The sequence below is a fragment of the Plutella xylostella genome, chromosome 29 (genome assembly GCF_932276165.1).
Source record: "Plutella xylostella chromosome 29, ilPluXylo3.1, whole genome shotgun sequence".
In the NCBI taxonomy this organism is placed as follows: Eukaryota; Metazoa; Arthropoda; class Insecta; order Lepidoptera; family Plutellidae; genus Plutella; species Plutella xylostella.
Window position 1 is genome coordinate 495,831 of NC_064009.1, and position 18,733 is coordinate 514,563.

Consider the following 18,733-nt stretch of genomic DNA (forward strand, 5'->3'; position numbering starts at 1 on the left):
AATTGATGTACTTTTTAGATAGTAAACGTCAAACACAGAAATTATATGCTGACGTAAAAAACTAATCTCCATCTGAATTATTCTAAATTCCACAGAAAGACTACGTTTAAATTATTTATAATAATTTTTCAAGGAATATAAAACGAAAATGCAATTAAAAGTTGGTCAATGAAAAATAAAAACAAATGGACACTGAGAAACGTCATTCGCCCTTGTTTGTGTTGTGAACGTCAAAGATTTTTCAGTGATTTTATCCTATTTTAAAATTCCCCTGTGTTCAGTGATACTCTAATATCAATCTCCGAACTTTTCTTCATATTTCTACTGAAAATTTGATCGTGTGCAGTGCTATTTACAGTGTCTAATGCTCATTCAAAATGAATTGGTTCGACACGTCAGGTTTGACGAATCTTGCAAAAACAGCCCTGAAAGAGGCTCAGAAGACCATCGATAAGGCGCTGGACATTACGGAGGACGAGAGCGGCGACGAGGCGGAGGGCGAGGCGGCCGCGGCGCCCAGCAAGCCTCCCGCGACAAGCGCCGGGGAATCCACAGACTTCTTCGCTTCCTGGGGGCTCACAGTCAGCGCCGAAAGTGCTCAAGACGAGGGGAAAAATGAGGTGGTCACCGAGAGCCCGTCCAAGGGCGCCGCGCAGAGCGTCTGGGGTTCCTTCACCGAGTCTCTGTTCGACAATCGGAAGGCGGATAGCGGCGCCATCACCGCTCCACCTAAAGCCAAGTCCATGAATGTCATATCAGATGGCAGCTACGGCAGCCAGGACGACCTGTTCTCCAAGAGCCAGCTCGTCATGTCTGATGGTGCTGATGCGTTAGACAAGAAGGATAAGTTTAGTAAGTTCGATGAAAGTGTTCCTAAAGTTGATGAGAGACGCAGCTCATCCCGCTCAGCAGGATTATCATTAATATCTAGTAGAAACAGCTCAGATTCAGTGGAAGTACTGTCCCACAGCCTGAAAACTACACCAGACTCTGAAGCAGCCTCAGTACACTCTATTTCACACAGTAGTAGTGTCAGCGGACAAAAGCATAATTCAGAATCAGTTGAGATATTACCTGACAGCCTGGTCAGCCCTAGCTCTATTGAATGCCTTGGCTTTGACAGCTACGCCAGTGAGAAGTCATCATCCTCCAACCTCACCCCAGATGATGGCAGTGACAAGAAATCCACACCCATTGGTGAAAGAACTGAGAAAGGTGGAGAAACAGCCGACAGTGTCAGCCTAGTAGCTGATGATGATGAGGACACCATATCCTACAACTCTATCTCTGAGTGCACAGCCCCAACAGTGCTTGACAATGATGACAAGTCCATTAGTCCATTCCCAAGAACATTAAGACCTGAATTCCAAAAGAAATATGATAAGGAGCTGATACATTTAGACCAGCCGCTGCCACACCGGATGCAGATGAGTGAAAACTCCTCCAATGATGGCTCTTGGTCGGACCGGACATTGAATGCCGATAATGACAGTATTAACAATCTAGATCCTAACATTGAGGAGCCAAAGAAAGAGGTTGTGGACTCCGAGGAAAATCTGCTAGAGAAGCTCAGTGATTCCTCCTCCTTCTACAATGTGAATGTATCTGCAGAGATGCTGAAGTCAGAGAGCTCAGCGTTTGTCAATGTGGAGAGTCAGCAGTGCCAACTGCCAGAGACCACAGACTCACCAATAAAAGACATCAGCTCCAAAGAAAGAACCTCACCTATCAGTTCAGATAGTACTAAGAGTGATTTAGTCAAAATAGGCTCAGACCGCACGTCCGGCCACACATCTGGAGATGAAGTAGAGACAGCCACATCATCTGATATAGAAATCATTCCCAGTCCAAATGGGGACAACCACAGTTTCTGCAGAAGCAGTCCTGCCAAGTATGCTTTCAAGCAATCTAAACTGGATGGAAGCACATCTCCCAACTTAGTAGACTTAGTTTTAGGTAAATCATTAGCTAGTAAGATCCGTGGTCACAATAGGGAGCTATCTCAGGCATCCATACAGAGCAATACAAGTGATGACAGTGGCTCAGAGAATGACAAGCTGATGCGGAGGCTGTGTGAAATGGCTGAGATACTGGAGGCCAGAGAGACTAGACTGATGGAGGTCAGCAGGAGCAATGCGGAGCTGGCGGAGAGCAACGCTGATCTGAAGACTCAGATGGAGTCCCTGCTCGCTAAACATGAGGTGGGGGATATCAATGTCATCACTGAAGACTACACGCAGAGGTTATCAGCTTTGGAGAAGAAATTCCAGCAGGCTATTAGAGAAAAGGTATTTTAAAATGTTTTCAATTACAGATACAGTTTTAATATTTGCTGAAAGTTTAAAAGATTGTTCATAATTTTATATTTTCATTTTTATTCTAGGACCAGTACAGAAAGCAACTGGACACCATGAAGTCTGAAACAGCGTCGCGCAAAAACTTCTTAGAATTAGAGAACACATTGAAAGAAAAGGACGAGATGATATCCCAGCTGCAGGAGGAAGGAGAGAAGCTGTCTCGGCAACAACTGCAACATTCCAATATTATAAAGAAACTGAGACAGAAAGAGAAAGACAATGAGCAAGTTATCAAGAGTTTACGGTGAGTAAAACTGCTATGTAGGTATAACAGTATGAATAATAATGATTTTATTGTAATTAGGTACCTAATAGTTTAGAGCTCAACTTCATAGCTTCATGGCCACAGCCATGAAATAATCATGTAGGTAATGGAGAGTGTAATTAATGTTATGATCATGTTATGATGATATAATGTAAGGGCATTCCAAAAACCTATATGTTTTATGTAACCTTATAGGTGGACTGTTAAAATCAGAGGGAATAGTAACTAGAATTTAAAGATTTCGCCATCCTGATCATTATAATGTTCTATGACCACTGCTTTACAATCTTGGCCAAAATTCCATAAACACCTTGTCCATCTCTTCTCATTAAATCCAGCCAAGTATACTCATGTCATAGTCCTAGCTAGCAAGCCATCCTAAAGATGTATACTCATGAAACTTCTTTCCACATCCTCAGAGACAAAATAGCTGAGCAATCGAACGAGCTCGAACGGGTGAAGCGAGCGATGGCGGCCAAGGAAGAGCTAGAAGTGACGCAGATCGAGGCGGTCTACCGACTCACCACCGCCAATAAGAAACTAGAGACTGAACTCAATGAGGTGAGTGTTACTTGTGTTATGAAGTAGGCATACTTTCTCTTTGGTGCACGACCTACTTGGGTGGTTGGGTTTCTAGCGTGACTAGCTAGGTTTGATGTGACGAATGTGTGTGCAATTGTGCATACAATTTGTTTATTGAAATGTCTCTGTATGGCGATTGTTAGAGGTACAAAACTAAAGTACCTTAGACCTAAGATTCGCAGTATACCTTTATCTATAGCATTTTTTTATTTGGATGATGTCATTCTGTATGTGACATACACTATGTCCTAATAGCATCAAGAACACATGTTTCATAGTTGTCTCTAGACTTGTAATTGATTGTCCCACATTAAGTATTTAAAATCACATAAAGATAACATGATAAGATTGTAGAATGTGTTATTTATAAACAGATTTGTGAGAAATGTCGGAATGAGGTTGGTTAAACCAATTGAATCGCACACGATTTATAACAATCAGTTCTAGGAAACGAAATAAGTAAGGCAATGCTTTCAGGTTTTTGTTTCATTAATTATGAATATGAATAAGCTAATAATAAGTAAGGTAATGCTCTAAACACTAACTTGTTCATAGCAGTAACAAAACACTACTCTAATTTTAATACATTAAAGTTAAAATTTGCATGGCATGTAGTGCGGGAATTATACATACATACAGAGGTAAACCATAGCTCATTCACGCTTATCAGTATTGTTTTACATACAATAACATGTGCCTATCTACTTACTAATACTATAGCTAAGCAAAGTTATATTTTGCTCGTTCGCATTACAAATGTAAAAAAATGCGGGTAGATATATTTTAATTAATCTTAATTTGTACGGTAGCTTGTTAAATTAACCCGCCAATTTCCGACCCACAGACAAAATCGACACTAGACGACACGACGCAGCGTCTAGAAACGAGTAAAACCTCCTTAGAAGCGACTCGCAAGGAGTTGTCCGACCTGCAGCGCTCTTATTCTGAGCTCCAGCGACGCCGCGACGCGCTGGGCTCGGCGGAGCGCGACCGGGACAGGTTTCAGGCAGAGAATGAAGTGCTGAAGGCACAGCTACAGCAGCTTAGGAGCGAAATGGTGCAAGGTTAGTGTGGTTGGAAATTCGTTTTGACAGGTTTTACACTCGTGAGTTTTTTTGGAGTTTATATTTATTTTGGCAGGTATTACACTCGTGAATTCGTTTTGCGTTTGCAGTTGAATGCTTACCGGTTTGTGACAAGTGGCGAATTTAGCGGAACCTATAATAACCAATTTGACATAAATCATAGAGAGGTTTGACACTTATGATACGGATTTGGGTCAGGTGAAATAGGAAAGAAATAGCACAAACGGCCGCCTAATTTCAAGTCATTTTGTTCCACACGAGATCATCATCATCAGTTCCTGGGATCCCTAATCAGGGACATAGGGCTCGAAGTGTAGATTTCCACTCTGACAGGTCCACGCCTTCGAGATGGAAACTAAAACTCCCTTCACCTAATTCCAGAGGACAAGCGCTGGCAAGCCCGCACCGAAGCCCTCCGTAGCGAGCTGTCGGCCGCGCGCGCCGCCCCCCCGGCCCCCGCGGGGGAGGGGGGCGCGGGGGGCGCGCTGCTGGCGCAGCTGGCTCACCTGCAGCGGGCGAGTCTGGAGCGCGAGCGGGCTGTCGTTAGGGGGCGGGAGAGGGCTGGTAAGATACCTATACTTTATGATATTCTAATACAGGTGTTGCAAAAAGGGTTAACCTCATTGTACAGTCAGCTGCATAAGTAGCTGTACAATTTTATACCTTCACACTCACAAACTGCCTATTAAAACATTGACGGATTGTTATGTAGGTAGTTTGACAAGGTACAAAAGTGTATAGCTACTTATGCAGCTGACCGTAGGTACTCATTTCCGGGCTAAGATATAACATGCTGCACACGTAGGTTGCGTCTTAGTAAACGCTTTTTGAAACATTCTGTATAACCTAACCAACGTTAAAAAACCTCGAAATTAAGCGAGCTGTGTGCCGCTCGCGCCGCCCCCCCGGCCGCCGCGGGGAAGGGGGGCGCGGGGGGCGCGCTGCTGGCGCAGCTGGCTCATCTGCAGCGCGCGAGTCTGGAGCGCGAGCGGGCTGTCGTTAGGGGAGAGGGCTGGTAAGTAACGTAAACTCAATGAAAGGGTGTGTTTTACAAAGTGCGGTATTCATCACGCACGCGGGATGGTCGCCATTTTCCCGCGAGTCGCCTGCATACTCGTAATTCGTATTCTGTCATACGTATGACAGCGTGCGGTGCAATCCCCCATATTCTAATCCTATCCAACGTTAAAAACCCCGGAATTCAGCACTAAAAGAGGCATTACTTTTGAACAGCTTAACCCATTTTGATTAAATATGACCACGAACACTCTGGGTAACATTAGCTTTGACCGTAAAAAAACAAAACGAAAATCGGTTTAGACGTTTGAAAGCTACGCTACCAGACATAGATACACAGACACACATACACGTTAATAGTCGATCCTCACAGATAAGAAGATATAAAATATATTCTCTATTACGGATTCATAATAAAAATATTATTTTATGTTTTAAATTGATTACTGCTTATTTCCAGCTGAACTAGAGATGTCCCTAGCAAAGACAATAGAAAGAGAAAGACTTACCAAAGAGGAGAACCAAGCTCTACAAGACCAGCTCGCCACATCACAGGTGCATACTTAAATACAGATTTTATCTCCCAGTGGACTGATGCTGAGTAATAATACAATGTGTTGCCAAAGTGGTATACATAAGAAGCATAAGTGAGGGGGTCAGTTTTGATGGCTTTTGTTTTACGACTTTTAGAACATACCCAAATACGCTTCGGCTTAAAGTTTTCCTGTGCAAATTTCGGATAAAAAGTAGCCTAATAAAGGTGTCAGTTCACTCAACACCAACTTTTACGAAACTCTGTCAATTGGTTTTCCCGTGAAAGAGTAACAAATATACTCAAATACATTCACGTTTATAATATAAGATAATTTATCCATTGATCTCCATGTATCTTAAATTCCAGGGTTTGCTAGAAGATGTCCAGAACAGGCTGCAAGAGCTGACGAAGCATTGTCAGGAGTACGTCGACAAGTTGCAGGCCGTTGAAGAGCAACTCAACGCGTGAGTACTGCACACACATTAACACAATGTTACTTTGTTAGTAACTATGCAGTTTTGTACCATGTCAAACCTAAAAAAGTGTCTAATCATTCATTCAATCATAGACTTTTGTGCACGAAAGTTCTCTCCGCGAGAGACGTAGCATCTGCGTTTTATATATGTCGCAGGCATCTGGTTTAATCTCCTGTTTGATTGAACCACTAGCCCGTTCATTGGATGGCGCTATTCAGTTGAATGACTAAAGGACAACTCGTCAAGTCGTTGATTGTAACGTTCGGCGTCTTGACTGAACGTCATTCAGCGAAGTCGTTGAATGGGATATAGTATAGCAACAATGGGATATATATAGTATATATATAATATATAATATATTTGTTTTGTTCACCACCTGACTGATTTTAAGTCAGCTAACTAGTTGGACGTTTTGTGACGCTTCTACAATCAACGTTCGGCCTAGTCATACAATTGAGTAGCGCCATCCAATGAACGGGCTAGTGGTTCAATCAAAAATGAGATTAAACCAGATGCCTGCGACATATACAGCAGTGACAAACCGTACACGTATTTTAGTGTTAGTCACCGACACGCTAAGGTAACGATAGGCTATTGTAGAAGTATACCATCATACACGTTTTAATTTCCTACCAATGTTTGATATACCCATGCTTAAATTATAAGGTGTTTAAAATTTAAATAAAAATGTTTGTATTGACGTTTCCAGTAAATCCGTGGAGCTGGAGTCAGTCCGCAGCTCTCTCACGACGCAAGTGACGCAATTAACGCAGCGCGCGACGCAAACACAAGCGCAGCTCGAGACCGAACGAGCCGCCTGGGACACCGAGCGGAAGAGACACGCTATACTGCAGGTAAGTGCAGCGACTGTACTAACGACGCAGGTGACACAGTTGACCCTGAGTCCTGAGTCCCTGTTGTTAATGTTATTCATTTTACAACACAATCATGTCCCTTCTGTCCTTCCACCTGTACCAGCAACATTTACTCCAGGCCAACCAGAATTCTTCACAGTTGCTTCTTTTTGGTCGGGGAAATTTAGCCAGCATTTACTGACACGTTAGAAGAACATTTTACAACAAAATAAAAAAACACATTTTAAATTCCAGGAGCAGTTGTCGGCGCGCGGCGACGTGTCTCCGCCGCACTCCGTGATGTCCGACACGCTGTCCAACTCGCTTTGGGGGACCGTGAGTTATTTACTCATTACTAGCTGGACCGGTGAACTTCATACCGCCTCTTACCCTACCCTACCCTACTTTAAACCTTCCCCGGACTTCCACAAATATTTCAAGACCAAAATTAGCCTAATCGGTTCATCCGTTCTCGAGTTTTAAGCAGACTAACGAACATCAATTATTTTTTTCTTGTGTTTATGTATCGATTAAATTTGTCCTACTCATCCATCCATCTTTCATAACTTTTTGTTAATCTGTTCATTATATGGTACTATTCCAGGACGAAGGCTGCGAGCCGTCGTTGCCACTATCCGGATCAAGTATGGTGTCGGGAACTGAGGAGCTGATGGCGCTGCTGCAGCGACGGGAAGGTAGGGGCATAGCTGGGTTGTAGTTGTAATAGTTTACGAAATGAGGGTCACTTGGAGTCGCATTAAAAGTGTTTGTTGTCATCATTCCACTATTCATCATAGCTCTAAAGTTGTTTAAATTACAAGCTAGTTTGTAAACTATTGCTGTGCTATATGCCCTATCTACTCTTTCCCATGATAAAATGACGATGACTTGGCCCCGCCCCGTTATGTTAATTCATTTAGGCCCACTTGCGTGGATCACAGGGTTAAAAATATAAACTCAGAGGTAACTAACTCAGGGTTAACTTTGTAAAATTTTAACCCGGACTTTTGATTGCGCTAATGGAAAATAACCCTGAGTTAGCTAACCTGACGTTTCTTTTTGCACTCTGTGAATCTATGTCCCGTTCCAGGCTGAAAGGGACCAAGTTTCTATTGCCGTAAAAAAACGTTGTCTTCTATCTCGTTTTCACCTCACGTCTTTGGATAAAACTATCCCTCTCTATTTCCATTTTCGCAATCTGTCAGTAATTTGTATTTTGTTATGATTTTGTTTACAAAGTGTCATATTTGTGATTTCCTTGTAGATATACATTACGAAAATTATAAAAAATTGAAAAGAAACGGCGGTAGTTCAGTCGGGTAAGCGCTCGCTTCTCACACAAAAGATGCGCGTGTTTGGATCCTAGCGCAGACATGCCAATGAGTTCTTTGGAATTTAAGTACAATGTGTGGCAACTTACTACCACACATTCTACTTACCACAAAACGTTCAAGAACCTTATCATAAGCAGCTCTCTTCAATCTAACCGTACCAGCAAGCAATACTCAACCAATAACAACAGCAAGTATTGATTTTATTGAACACATCGCGGTTGCAAGTTGTGCTTTAGATAACAGCAAACATAGCCCTGTAAAGAGCTGTTTCTGGAAACAAAGAGGGAGTTCCGAAAATAACAGTTCAGCAAGCTCAAGCAAGCAGCAGCAGCGACCACCACCGTCACCGCGGCAGCTCGGAGAGGAGAGCCTCCGACAGCGCAGAAAAGGAACGAGTCCCCGTGCATTCCCAACGCCACGAGTATTTAAGTTAGCACCGCGCGTATAAGTAGGCTTATTTTCTGTAAATAAATTATTATTATTCTGTCCACTCTGAGTATTATTTTCTACCTACTCTACACAATATCTCCAAAAATGTATACCATTGCTCTTACAGTGAAAAAAACATCGTGATCTAAATGTGTACCCTAAAGTGCATTGCACTCTTTCAAAAGCGGCGATACGGCTCGCGACCTATCACGTGAGTACAAAAATGTACAGCGAAAAGTGGGTGAGTCACCTCTGAGTAACTACATTACAGTCATAGTCGTGAGCATATATGTATGTAACCACACCATCGTGCTCTTAATTTCGCAAGTGGGACCATTTGCTACTTTGCTAGATAGGGGAAAAATATAAGAATGATGAGTTAATCATCATAATCAAACATTTCCAACGAATACAAGAATATTGATAAAAACCTTTTCTTTTGACGTGAGCCGGGTTAGCGTCTTAACCCTCCAATATTGGGGGGTTAAATATTTAAGAGTTTATCCCAAGGTTAGCGCTCATATTTCAGCGATGCAAGACAAATTAATAATCTAACCCTTCTTATGTCAAATATCTCCGAGTTAATTCGCTAACCCAGGTCTGCGCAAGTGGGGCTTATTTATTTTGTCCCCAAACAGTCATTACATTTGTATTCCTACAAAACATATATATATATATATATATATATATACTATTACTACTATAACTATTATGCCAAACACGTGTGGTTAATTTTACGCTCGTAATATTAACCACACAATTTTCTAATTTACATGTTAGTGAAAATTATTAATCCGAGTGTTAAACAAGATAAAACAACTAATAAACATACGCATGCTTGTCCCCAGGCGAGCTCCGCGCGGCGTCGGCTCAGATCTCGCGGCTGCAGCGCGAGCGCCGCGCCGTGGGGGACCACTTGGCCCAGCTGCAGGGGCGGTTCGACGAGTTCCAGGTACGATGCTTACTAACTATCTACACTTGTGAGCAATAAAAAAGTTACACTTACAAAATGTTGACACCAAACGACCCCATTCTATTCTATTCTTTGTGGGGGTGTCAGTACCTGCACCTGGCTTTCTCGAGTGGAACCTTTGTGCATATCCCCAAGGTAAAAAAAAACTGACTAAAATCCAGGCTTGTACCAATGAATTATTTTCAATTTAGGTATTTTACAATAATTATGCTAAGTGTTCTTACGGCGAAGGAAAACATCGTGAGGAAACCTGCACATCGACATTTCTAGATGGTCTCCCTAAGGTTCGTGAGCTGCAATTGGACTCTACAGCCATAGAAAAAGCTCTCACCTCCAACAGCGCATAAACCTCTTCCCAATGAATAAACTGACACTGCACTCATCTAATCAAGAAGTAGCTAATGATGATGATGATTACCCATAATAATATCATCAAGATGTCGGGGCCAATGATGGTGATTATCATAATCAATAACACTTATCCCTGCCACAGTCGCTGCAAGAGCAATACGACGCCCTACTCCAAATGTACGGCGAGAAAGAAGAACAACTCACCGAGACCCGCCTCGACCTGCAGGACGTCACGCAGCTGTACAAGCAGCAGCTGCAGCTGTTGGGGCCCCCGCCGCCGACTTCTTGATGTAGAGTGGGCCGAGGAGTCATGTAGTCAGACTTATAAATTACTAGCGTAAGGACAGGGCGAACCGCTCAAGAACATGGCACCCTCGCCTATATCTATCATTATTTTTTTGAATTAGGGCCAGTGCGCGGGTGAGTTTTTCATTGGGAAAAATGTTCTGAAGCATCCTTCCTTTTGAAATCATTAAGTAATAATATGTGGGGAGATGTCATAACATAATGTGGCCATCCGAAGCTAAACTACGCAGAACGTGTGATTGGGTATCGGACAGAGCCTCTAGTACGGATTATGAAATTTACGAAAACAAAAAAGTTTAGGTTTTCTTCTGTCATCTGCTTACATTATCTGTGAAAAGTTTCATGATAGGTTGAATAATTTGCGGAATTTTCCACATAAAAAGTTCAAGATAATATTAAAAGGAAAACTTGCAGAAGAACGCCTGAATTTTAGATAGCCACCGACACAGAACATTTCACTTCGTTAAGACTATGTAGGGTGGTGTAGATTTCAAGATTCAGTTATATGATCATCTAGACTTGCTGTTTCGCTATCGTATTGTTTGCTAAAATAAAGAAGGTCACTAAACGATACTATTATGGTAATTAAGATATTTCTGTTTCGACTTGCTAGTTTTGTAGATACCTACGTACTAGATAGATTTAACCTACCCAAAGACATTTTCATTTTAGAGTTTAACTAAAAAAATTGTCTGTCTATTGTTATAAATTAGTTAATGTAATGTATAAGGGACATGGTGGATTTAATACTGAATGAGGAGAAAATTTTGAATAGTGCATTTAAGACGCGAATTATAATGGCATCTGATTAATGTAAGAATAAAGAATTTAATATAAAGAAACGTGAACATGGGATGAGACCAGCGAGACTCGTTAGATATATACATACATATAGAGATATCTTATAAATATTGTCTATAAATCCTAGTAATGTACTGCCAATTTTAAATATACATATTGTATTTATAGTCTAAATATGTTATGCAATAATATTCATAGTCTATATCTAACTTCTAAACTTGCTAGAAATATTGTTTTAGTTAGTCTGAGTTTAATTATGGTAAAAGTCAAATTATTTTTTCATATCATTGATGGTATTTTATTATTGTACTTTATAGTAGATTCATTGTGTAAAATTTTAGTATAAATGCCATATTAAGGATTAAATGGTTCATCTTTAGCATTATTTGAATGAAATTGTGATAAGTTAGTGTATGATAAATATTAGATAATCTATACAATATTTTTTGTAGTAAATTCACTGTTCTTTGTAAATAAATGTATACTTTGCATTGTATGTGTAAGATTTAATTAAATTTTTTAAAATGTTAAATTCACATGTAAACATTATTTTGTAACATTGGATTTTGTTAGATTTTGCTGCTATTTATTCAGGTAGGTCACTTACTCTACATAGGTATTGTTCCTTCAGTACCATAACTATTAATTATTATGTTTTAGTCTGTAGCTTATATATATATTGTTAAAAACTTCTATTCATGTTATTTTACTTCAATATATTATGCCATTGATTGCAGAAAAAATCGTGCTGTTGCATTGCCTTATTGTAAATAAATTACAAAAAAACAAAGTATTTTCTCTGTTTATTATAAGTTTTAATAAAAATAAAACCACAAATTACACATACACCGTTTATTTAAGCAATTAAATGATACATTCATGCGAGTGAACACATTTTAAGGTTAACTGTAGACATCGATATACTAATAGCATTCTGTAAGAAAGATTGATTCAACTTTAACATTTTCAGCATTGTTTTGTGTAAATCTTCCAAACTTATAACTTTGTGCCAATTTCGCCATTGTGGGTTAGAGGATAACCAGGGATTATTGCTTGACTTTTGACACATCTGTCAAGAATTTAATATGGAGATGACGTATAATTTATCAACCTTTCCTTGGTTACGATCTAACCGACTATGGAGAAATTTGAGCAGTATCTGCCATCTACTATGGTCAATTTCTGTTAACCAAATTGAATCATAAAACGTTATCACTTTCCCACTCTCACACACTGAAAAAGGCTTAACAAAATGTATTAAACGAGAATTTTAGTAACATTCATTCATTCACCATTCACACGTGGAATCTGCAGCTATGGGACATTAGTGGTCGTTAAACAATGGTTTACTACTGAAACATTCATTACTATGTCAAAGATTAGGTTTTAATTCACTGAAGTCAATTTAGATTGAAGCTTACTAACAGCAGGTAACTGTTGTTTAAAACACTGTCGCTATAATATAATTTCGGCTTTGATTGGTTGAGAAGTTGAGAAAATATGACTTATATTCGAGTTATTAGTAATGCTACTATGTTTTTAATGAAATAGTTTGTTTTTTTTATGGGATTTTCCGAAATTTTGTGATGACAGCGACCTCTATAGGTAAAAGCAATGTTGTCTCATAGTTGCGTAAATCTACCATCAAGATGAAGAAAGCTACGCCAATGACATATTTTAGTATTGTAAAGTTCTACAAATTATATCTAAACCTAGGTGCCCAGCCTGTTGCTAACAGTGCAAGTATGAACGTTCATGTTGTGTGTATTTAAGCGTCGCGTCGGTTAAGAAAATGATGGTTAAATATTAGCACAAATGACAATATTGAACTAATTTATGAAGTCAACTCTGAACTGCTTTGTGATTTGAAAGAGAATTTAGCTATTGAGTCTAATTTTATAAGCGACATAAAACATGACGTACATTAAACAGGAAGCTGTTACAATTACTAACTTTAAATGACATCTATAATTTATTGAAAACTACCATAATATAAAAATTAATTGAAAATCGAAAATAGCAACAAACTGGGCGACCCGAAACCAGCATACATACGTTACATTAACACCGTAAAATAATAAAAAGAGGAGAAAATAATAAAAAAAGTAGAAGTTACAGAAACATAACCTTAACTACTTCCGCCATACACCTAGCTCTTGCGAGACGACCGACAGATGTCGCGTCGGTCGATTATTTTTTATTCGGACTTGAAATCATCGTCCTAAAGCTATCCTTCGAACCTAAGTCGAGGTCAAGTTGTTATACCAAAGACCAGATTGGTAAACTTGTCGAGAGAGTTGTTTCTGATGCTCTGCCCCGGTGGTGGGGTTTTTTTAATTGAATATTTGAAGTCATAAGTTCTTCTGCTCGTGCGGCGCGCGGGCCGGGCGGCGCTGGCGGGCACGAGGCGGCGAGAGGCCGTGGGGAGGCCAGCAGAGGCCAGTGGAGGCCAGTAGAGGACGGCTAGGCCAGTAGGCCGGCTCATACCCAGGCCATCCACCCCTCGTACATCATGCACAGGTTGTCCGCGCTCGTCGCTTCCGATATTATGTATTCCACCTGCAAATGCAAACACAGATAATGAGTAAATATAACAGAAATATTAAAATCAGCCATTTGATAATAAAGCCTCTATAAATAAATGAGATTAAAAAAAAAAGAAAAAAGATCAGCCATATAAAATGTTGAAGTATGTTGTAGTGATCAATAATTAAATATTCACAAATGATTTGTCCACACTTTATCAATGACGTGACGAATTCAGAACTGCAGTCGTGGGAAAAGGGTTAGAGGTATCTTTCACAGGAATCTTCCAATTAATTTCGCCGTTCGCCACCAGACAGCGGCGCTGCAGTCACGCAAATTACAATATGTCTGTAGCTAACTACACTCACGGGCAATGAAAAAGTTCCAATCAGAAGAGAAAATCATTAAATCCTAACTAATATTATAAATGCGAAAATAACTGTGTCTGTCTGTCTGTCTGTTACTCTTTCACGCCAAAACTACTGAACGGATTTGAATGAATTTTGGTATACATAGGGTCTAGACCCCGGGAAAGAACATAGGATACTTTTTATCCCGGAATTCCCACGGGAAAACTTTTTAAGGCGAAGCGAAGCGCGCGGGCACAGCTAGTTACTTATAAACGGAAAAGTATATTTAATAGAGCATCAGGATATTACCAACTGAAAACGGTAATAGTTTGTTCAAATTTTAAATTAAATGTTTTAAAAAATTGTAGTCCTTTAGTGTCGGCATTTTGTAAGTGGAACTTTTTCATTGCTTGTGAGTGTATACTATCCTAACTAATATTATAAATGCGAAAGTAACTGTGTCTGTCTGTCTGTTACTCTTTCACGCCAAAACTACTGAACGGATCTGAATGAAATTTGGTATCCACATGGTCTAGACCCTGAGAAAGAACATAGGCTACTTTTTATCAAGGAATTCCCACGGGAAAACTTTTTAAGGCGAAGCGAAGCTCGCGGGAACAGCTATAGTCAATAAATAATAGATATCTCCGACCGATATCTTCGCCAGTTACGGACCGATTTTCATAATTCTTTTTCTGATTTGCTTTATAATTTCACACGAGTGTTACCGACCTGTTCGCTGGGCGGCAGGCGGCGCGCGGGGTCGCGGTCCCGTCCCTCCAGCTTGAGCCGCACGCGGCGCCACACGCCCGCGCCCTGCGCGTTGCGCTCGCCCCCTGGACATATACAAACACACGTGGGTTAGGCTTACTACTTGGTAAAAAATAACGGCTTATATCTGTCAGTTAATGCCTATGTTGAACTATAGTCTGTTAGATCATTAACACCCCTGTTACTTGTTATGATCTGACAGAGTATGGTGAAACCGGGCCTAAGCCCCAATTTCGCCATTCTCAGTTAGATCGTAACAAGGGATTTGTTCATCAATTATGTCGTCATCTTCATATTAAATTCTTGACAGATGTGTCAAAAGTCAAGCAATAATCCCTGGTTATGCTCTAACCCACTATGGAGAAATTCGCACTAAGCGACTACCTAATTCCACAGCAGTCGCCATTTTTTCTCCTCGACAATGTAATTGGTCAGAACCTAAAAGGCACACTCAATTGTGCTGCCAAAGTTTCACTTTAGTCCAGTCAAGGAATGAGGTGTAGAGTGCGTGAGCAGGTAACTAAGAGATTCCTTCAGAAACTTGTTCAGGGGGCTTAGGTTGTTAACATACCAAAAGTCCTGACTCCTAGGTGATGAGCGGGGGGGAGGAGGGGGTGGTAAAGGTACGATTTTTTGGTTTTAATGTCCAACCCGCCTAAAGTTATAGGTATTTTAAACTTGCATTTTGCTTAAGTCACTGACATAGCTCACCGAGTTTGTAAGCTTAAGTGTAAGTAAAATAGCTGTAACTTTAGGTGGGTTGGACATTAACCAGCATATGTATATGTCGCAGGCAACTGGTTTAATCTCCTGTTTGATTGAACCACTAGCCCGTTCATTGGATGGCGCTATTCAGTTGTATGACTAAAGGACAACTCGTCAAGTCGTTGATTGTAACGTTCGACGTCTTGACTGAACGTCATTCAGCGAAGTCGTTGAATGGGATATAGTATAGCAACTTTGTTATGTCTGGTTAGGGTGAACATCACCAGACAAGAGACAACAAAAAGACTATGTTACAAAGCTCTTATCTCACAAATTAACTAAACAATAACAATAAACGTATCTTCATATTGTTGTTCATAATTATCCAGTTTCGCCACAATCTTTGAAGCTATCCGCCCGCGGCGTAATAATAGGTAAATCCATGTTGTCACACTATTTTAACACAAATAACGCACTTTAAAGCTAATTTATTTGCAAAAAACTAACAATATAGGTGCTTTTTGTGTCAGCTGTTAGCTGTTAGACGCCATATTTGTTTTATTCACCACCTGACTGATTTTAAGTCAGCTAACTAGTTGGACGTTTTGTGACGCTTGTACAATCAACGTTCGGCCTAGTCATACAACTGAACAGCGCCATCCAATGAACGGGCTAGTGGTTCAATCAAACAGGAGATTAACCAGTTGCCTGCGACATATATATATTCTAAAAGGAAATTTAAAAAGCTACAACTTCTTTTCTATTCATTTTTTTCATTTATGAATAGGTTAGGCAATATTGGAATGTTTATGAATGTTTTGACATAAATACATTTTTCTTGTAAATTTCAACTTTTTCCGAGGGTAATAGCCCGAAAACGCTTAGGAATTAGAAAAAAAACATATGGTATAAAAGTTTTAGATAATTTTAAGAGCTCCATTTCATTAGTTGAAAATATTTCTCTCCGATGCACCGTTTTCGAGATATTAGCTAAAAACCAAAAAATCGTACCTTTATCCCCCCCCTCCTCCCCCCCGCTCATCACCTAGGAGTCAGGACTTTTGGTATGTTAACAACCTAAGCCCCCTGAACAAGTTTCTGAAGGAATCGCTTAGTTACCTGCTCACGCACTCTACACCTCATTTTGGGTCATTTATTGACAGGACTACTTGGTTTTCAGCCTATTACACCTAAGCCACGAAATAAACAACGAATTAAATAACCCCATGGGGATCCTGGATGAAAGGTAAAGTTAAGGTATACTAAACTAATTATTATCCAACACGAATGTAATATGTGCTATACTGCTATATAAAATTTGCAAACATGCTCATAGAGAATGATTCTGAAAATGTGTAGGAGGTATGTGCAAGTCAGGAGCTTTCTAACGCATGCATCGTTATTGATATATGCTATTTCATTGTCATCTACACTTTTTCCCTAACTTTGAAGTTAGAGTAAAAGAACAAGAGGCAAAAATTTAGGTATTTAACTTTTTTGTAATAGTGTATTGAGATGCAGATACATTACCTTGTCTGTTGTTAGTCTTGCTGGTGACCGCGTTCTGCCGCGTCAGCTTGCGCGCCGACTCCAGCGACCACGTGTTCGGCAAACTGGAATAAACATACACTTTATTATAAACCTGTGTAGTGTAGACTCAGTCATTCAGTTAGTTCCCTACTATGTATGAAATGAACTATCTATTATATTTATATACCTACTAAGAAAGTCGTCGTTTACAAACAGTTGTATACAACTTGTATACAAGGTAGGTGAAGAGTATAGGCCATATCGGGGCTAAAGTGGCACAAACCTGCCAACAAATCTCGTCAGTTGGGGTAGATCTCGGGTAGATGAAATTTCCCAGTAGAAACCAGGATCCAATCATGGGTTGTTCTGTAGTGCCTGAAGGCCGATGACACTACTTATGAGAAGCCTATATCCAGCAGTAAACAACGACTATCAGATACATACTCCAACAGTGCCTGTGTCAGCAGCGGCAGCAGCGCCCGCGCCCTCCCGGCGCCGCCCAGCGCCGCCCGCGCGCCCGCCTCGGAGCACACCGCGGCGCTACAGGCTTTCAGGGCTTCGGTAAGTTCTTGTTCTAGGGAGAGCCACTCGGATGCTGGGTTGGTGCCCTGCGGGGGTGAAATAGGGGATTAATTTTATAGTAGGTATAATCACATATTTATGTAGCAGATTAAAACTTAAATAATGTACAAATAACGCTATAATTTTTTATCGTTGTTTGACTTATGTCCTCCAGCCAGCAATGGGCAAGGATAGCAAAGCACCGGCTACTTCTCTTACTTTCATACATTTTATAGGTACTTCGATAATAATATTTCTTGGTAGACCAATGCGTGTCGACCTTGGCACTATTTCGAAGGTATGTCGTAGCTTTTTCTCACCATAACAACCTTCTTTGTCCCTAAAAACCCAATTGCCCGAAACTTTCCCGACATTTGCTTTTAGCAACACATTTTTCGAGTAGTTTTACCTCTATAATACACTCACGGGCAATGAAAAAGTGCCACTGAGAAAAGCACAAAATTACTCCTAAACGGAAAAAGCTAGCTAAATGACGCCTTCTGCAACTTTGAAGTACATAAGGCTCAACTCACACTGCCGCAGAGTCGAAGCGACGTGACGCGTAAATTATATGCGTAATATATAATGCGCTGTATGTTTACAGCATATTCGCCTCTATTGTGTCATTATAGTATATTATATATATATTTTATTAAGTTAATTATCAAGTGACTTTATTTTGTTTTTTGGAGTCCAGCGTTTACGCATATAATTTACGCGTCGCGTCGCTTCGACTCTGCGGCAGTGTGAAATGAGCCTAACAGAGCATCAGTATACGACATACCTCCCCAGCCAAAACCACCACATGACCACTACAATCCTTCAGCACATTCTTACAACGGTATCCCATAGCTTTTTCTCGCCAGAAAAACCATTTACTATGCCTAAAAATCCAGTAGCTCGTATGCTTCGCGATTTATGCGCT

The 18,733-nt window shown here is 40.3% G+C and overlaps 2 protein-coding genes across 2 annotated transcripts; one reads left to right on the plus strand and one right to left on the minus strand.

The window, feature by feature from the left end:
* Positions 1-71: 71 nt before the first annotated feature.
* Positions 72-10,612, plus strand: LOC105385842 (TATA element modulatory factor). The gene is made up of 12 exons (XM_048631562.1): positions 72-2,288; positions 2,384-2,601; positions 3,042-3,183; positions 4,049-4,268; positions 4,671-4,853; positions 5,767-5,861; positions 6,208-6,305; positions 7,027-7,171; positions 7,427-7,507; positions 7,776-7,866; positions 9,783-9,886; positions 10,401-10,612. The coding sequence occupies exons 1-12, from the start codon at positions 378-380 to the stop codon at positions 10,545-10,547; spliced, it is 3,435 nt and encodes a 1,144-aa protein (XP_048487519.1). The 5' UTR covers positions 72-377; the 3' UTR covers positions 10,548-10,612.
* Positions 10,613-13,701: 3,089 nt separating this feature from the next.
* Positions 13,702-18,691, minus strand: LOC105385860 (serine/threonine-protein kinase SMG1). The gene is made up of 5 exons (XM_048631566.1): positions 18,593-18,691; positions 17,692-17,855; positions 17,248-17,330; positions 14,974-15,077; positions 13,702-13,924 (listed from the first exon to the last, which is right to left on the minus strand). Exons 1-5 carry the CDS (start codon positions 18,656-18,658, stop codon positions 13,847-13,849), a joined length of 495 nt encoding a protein of 164 aa, XP_048487523.1. The 5' UTR covers positions 18,659-18,691; the 3' UTR covers positions 13,702-13,846.
* Between the last annotated feature and the right edge of the window lie 42 nt (positions 18,692-18,733).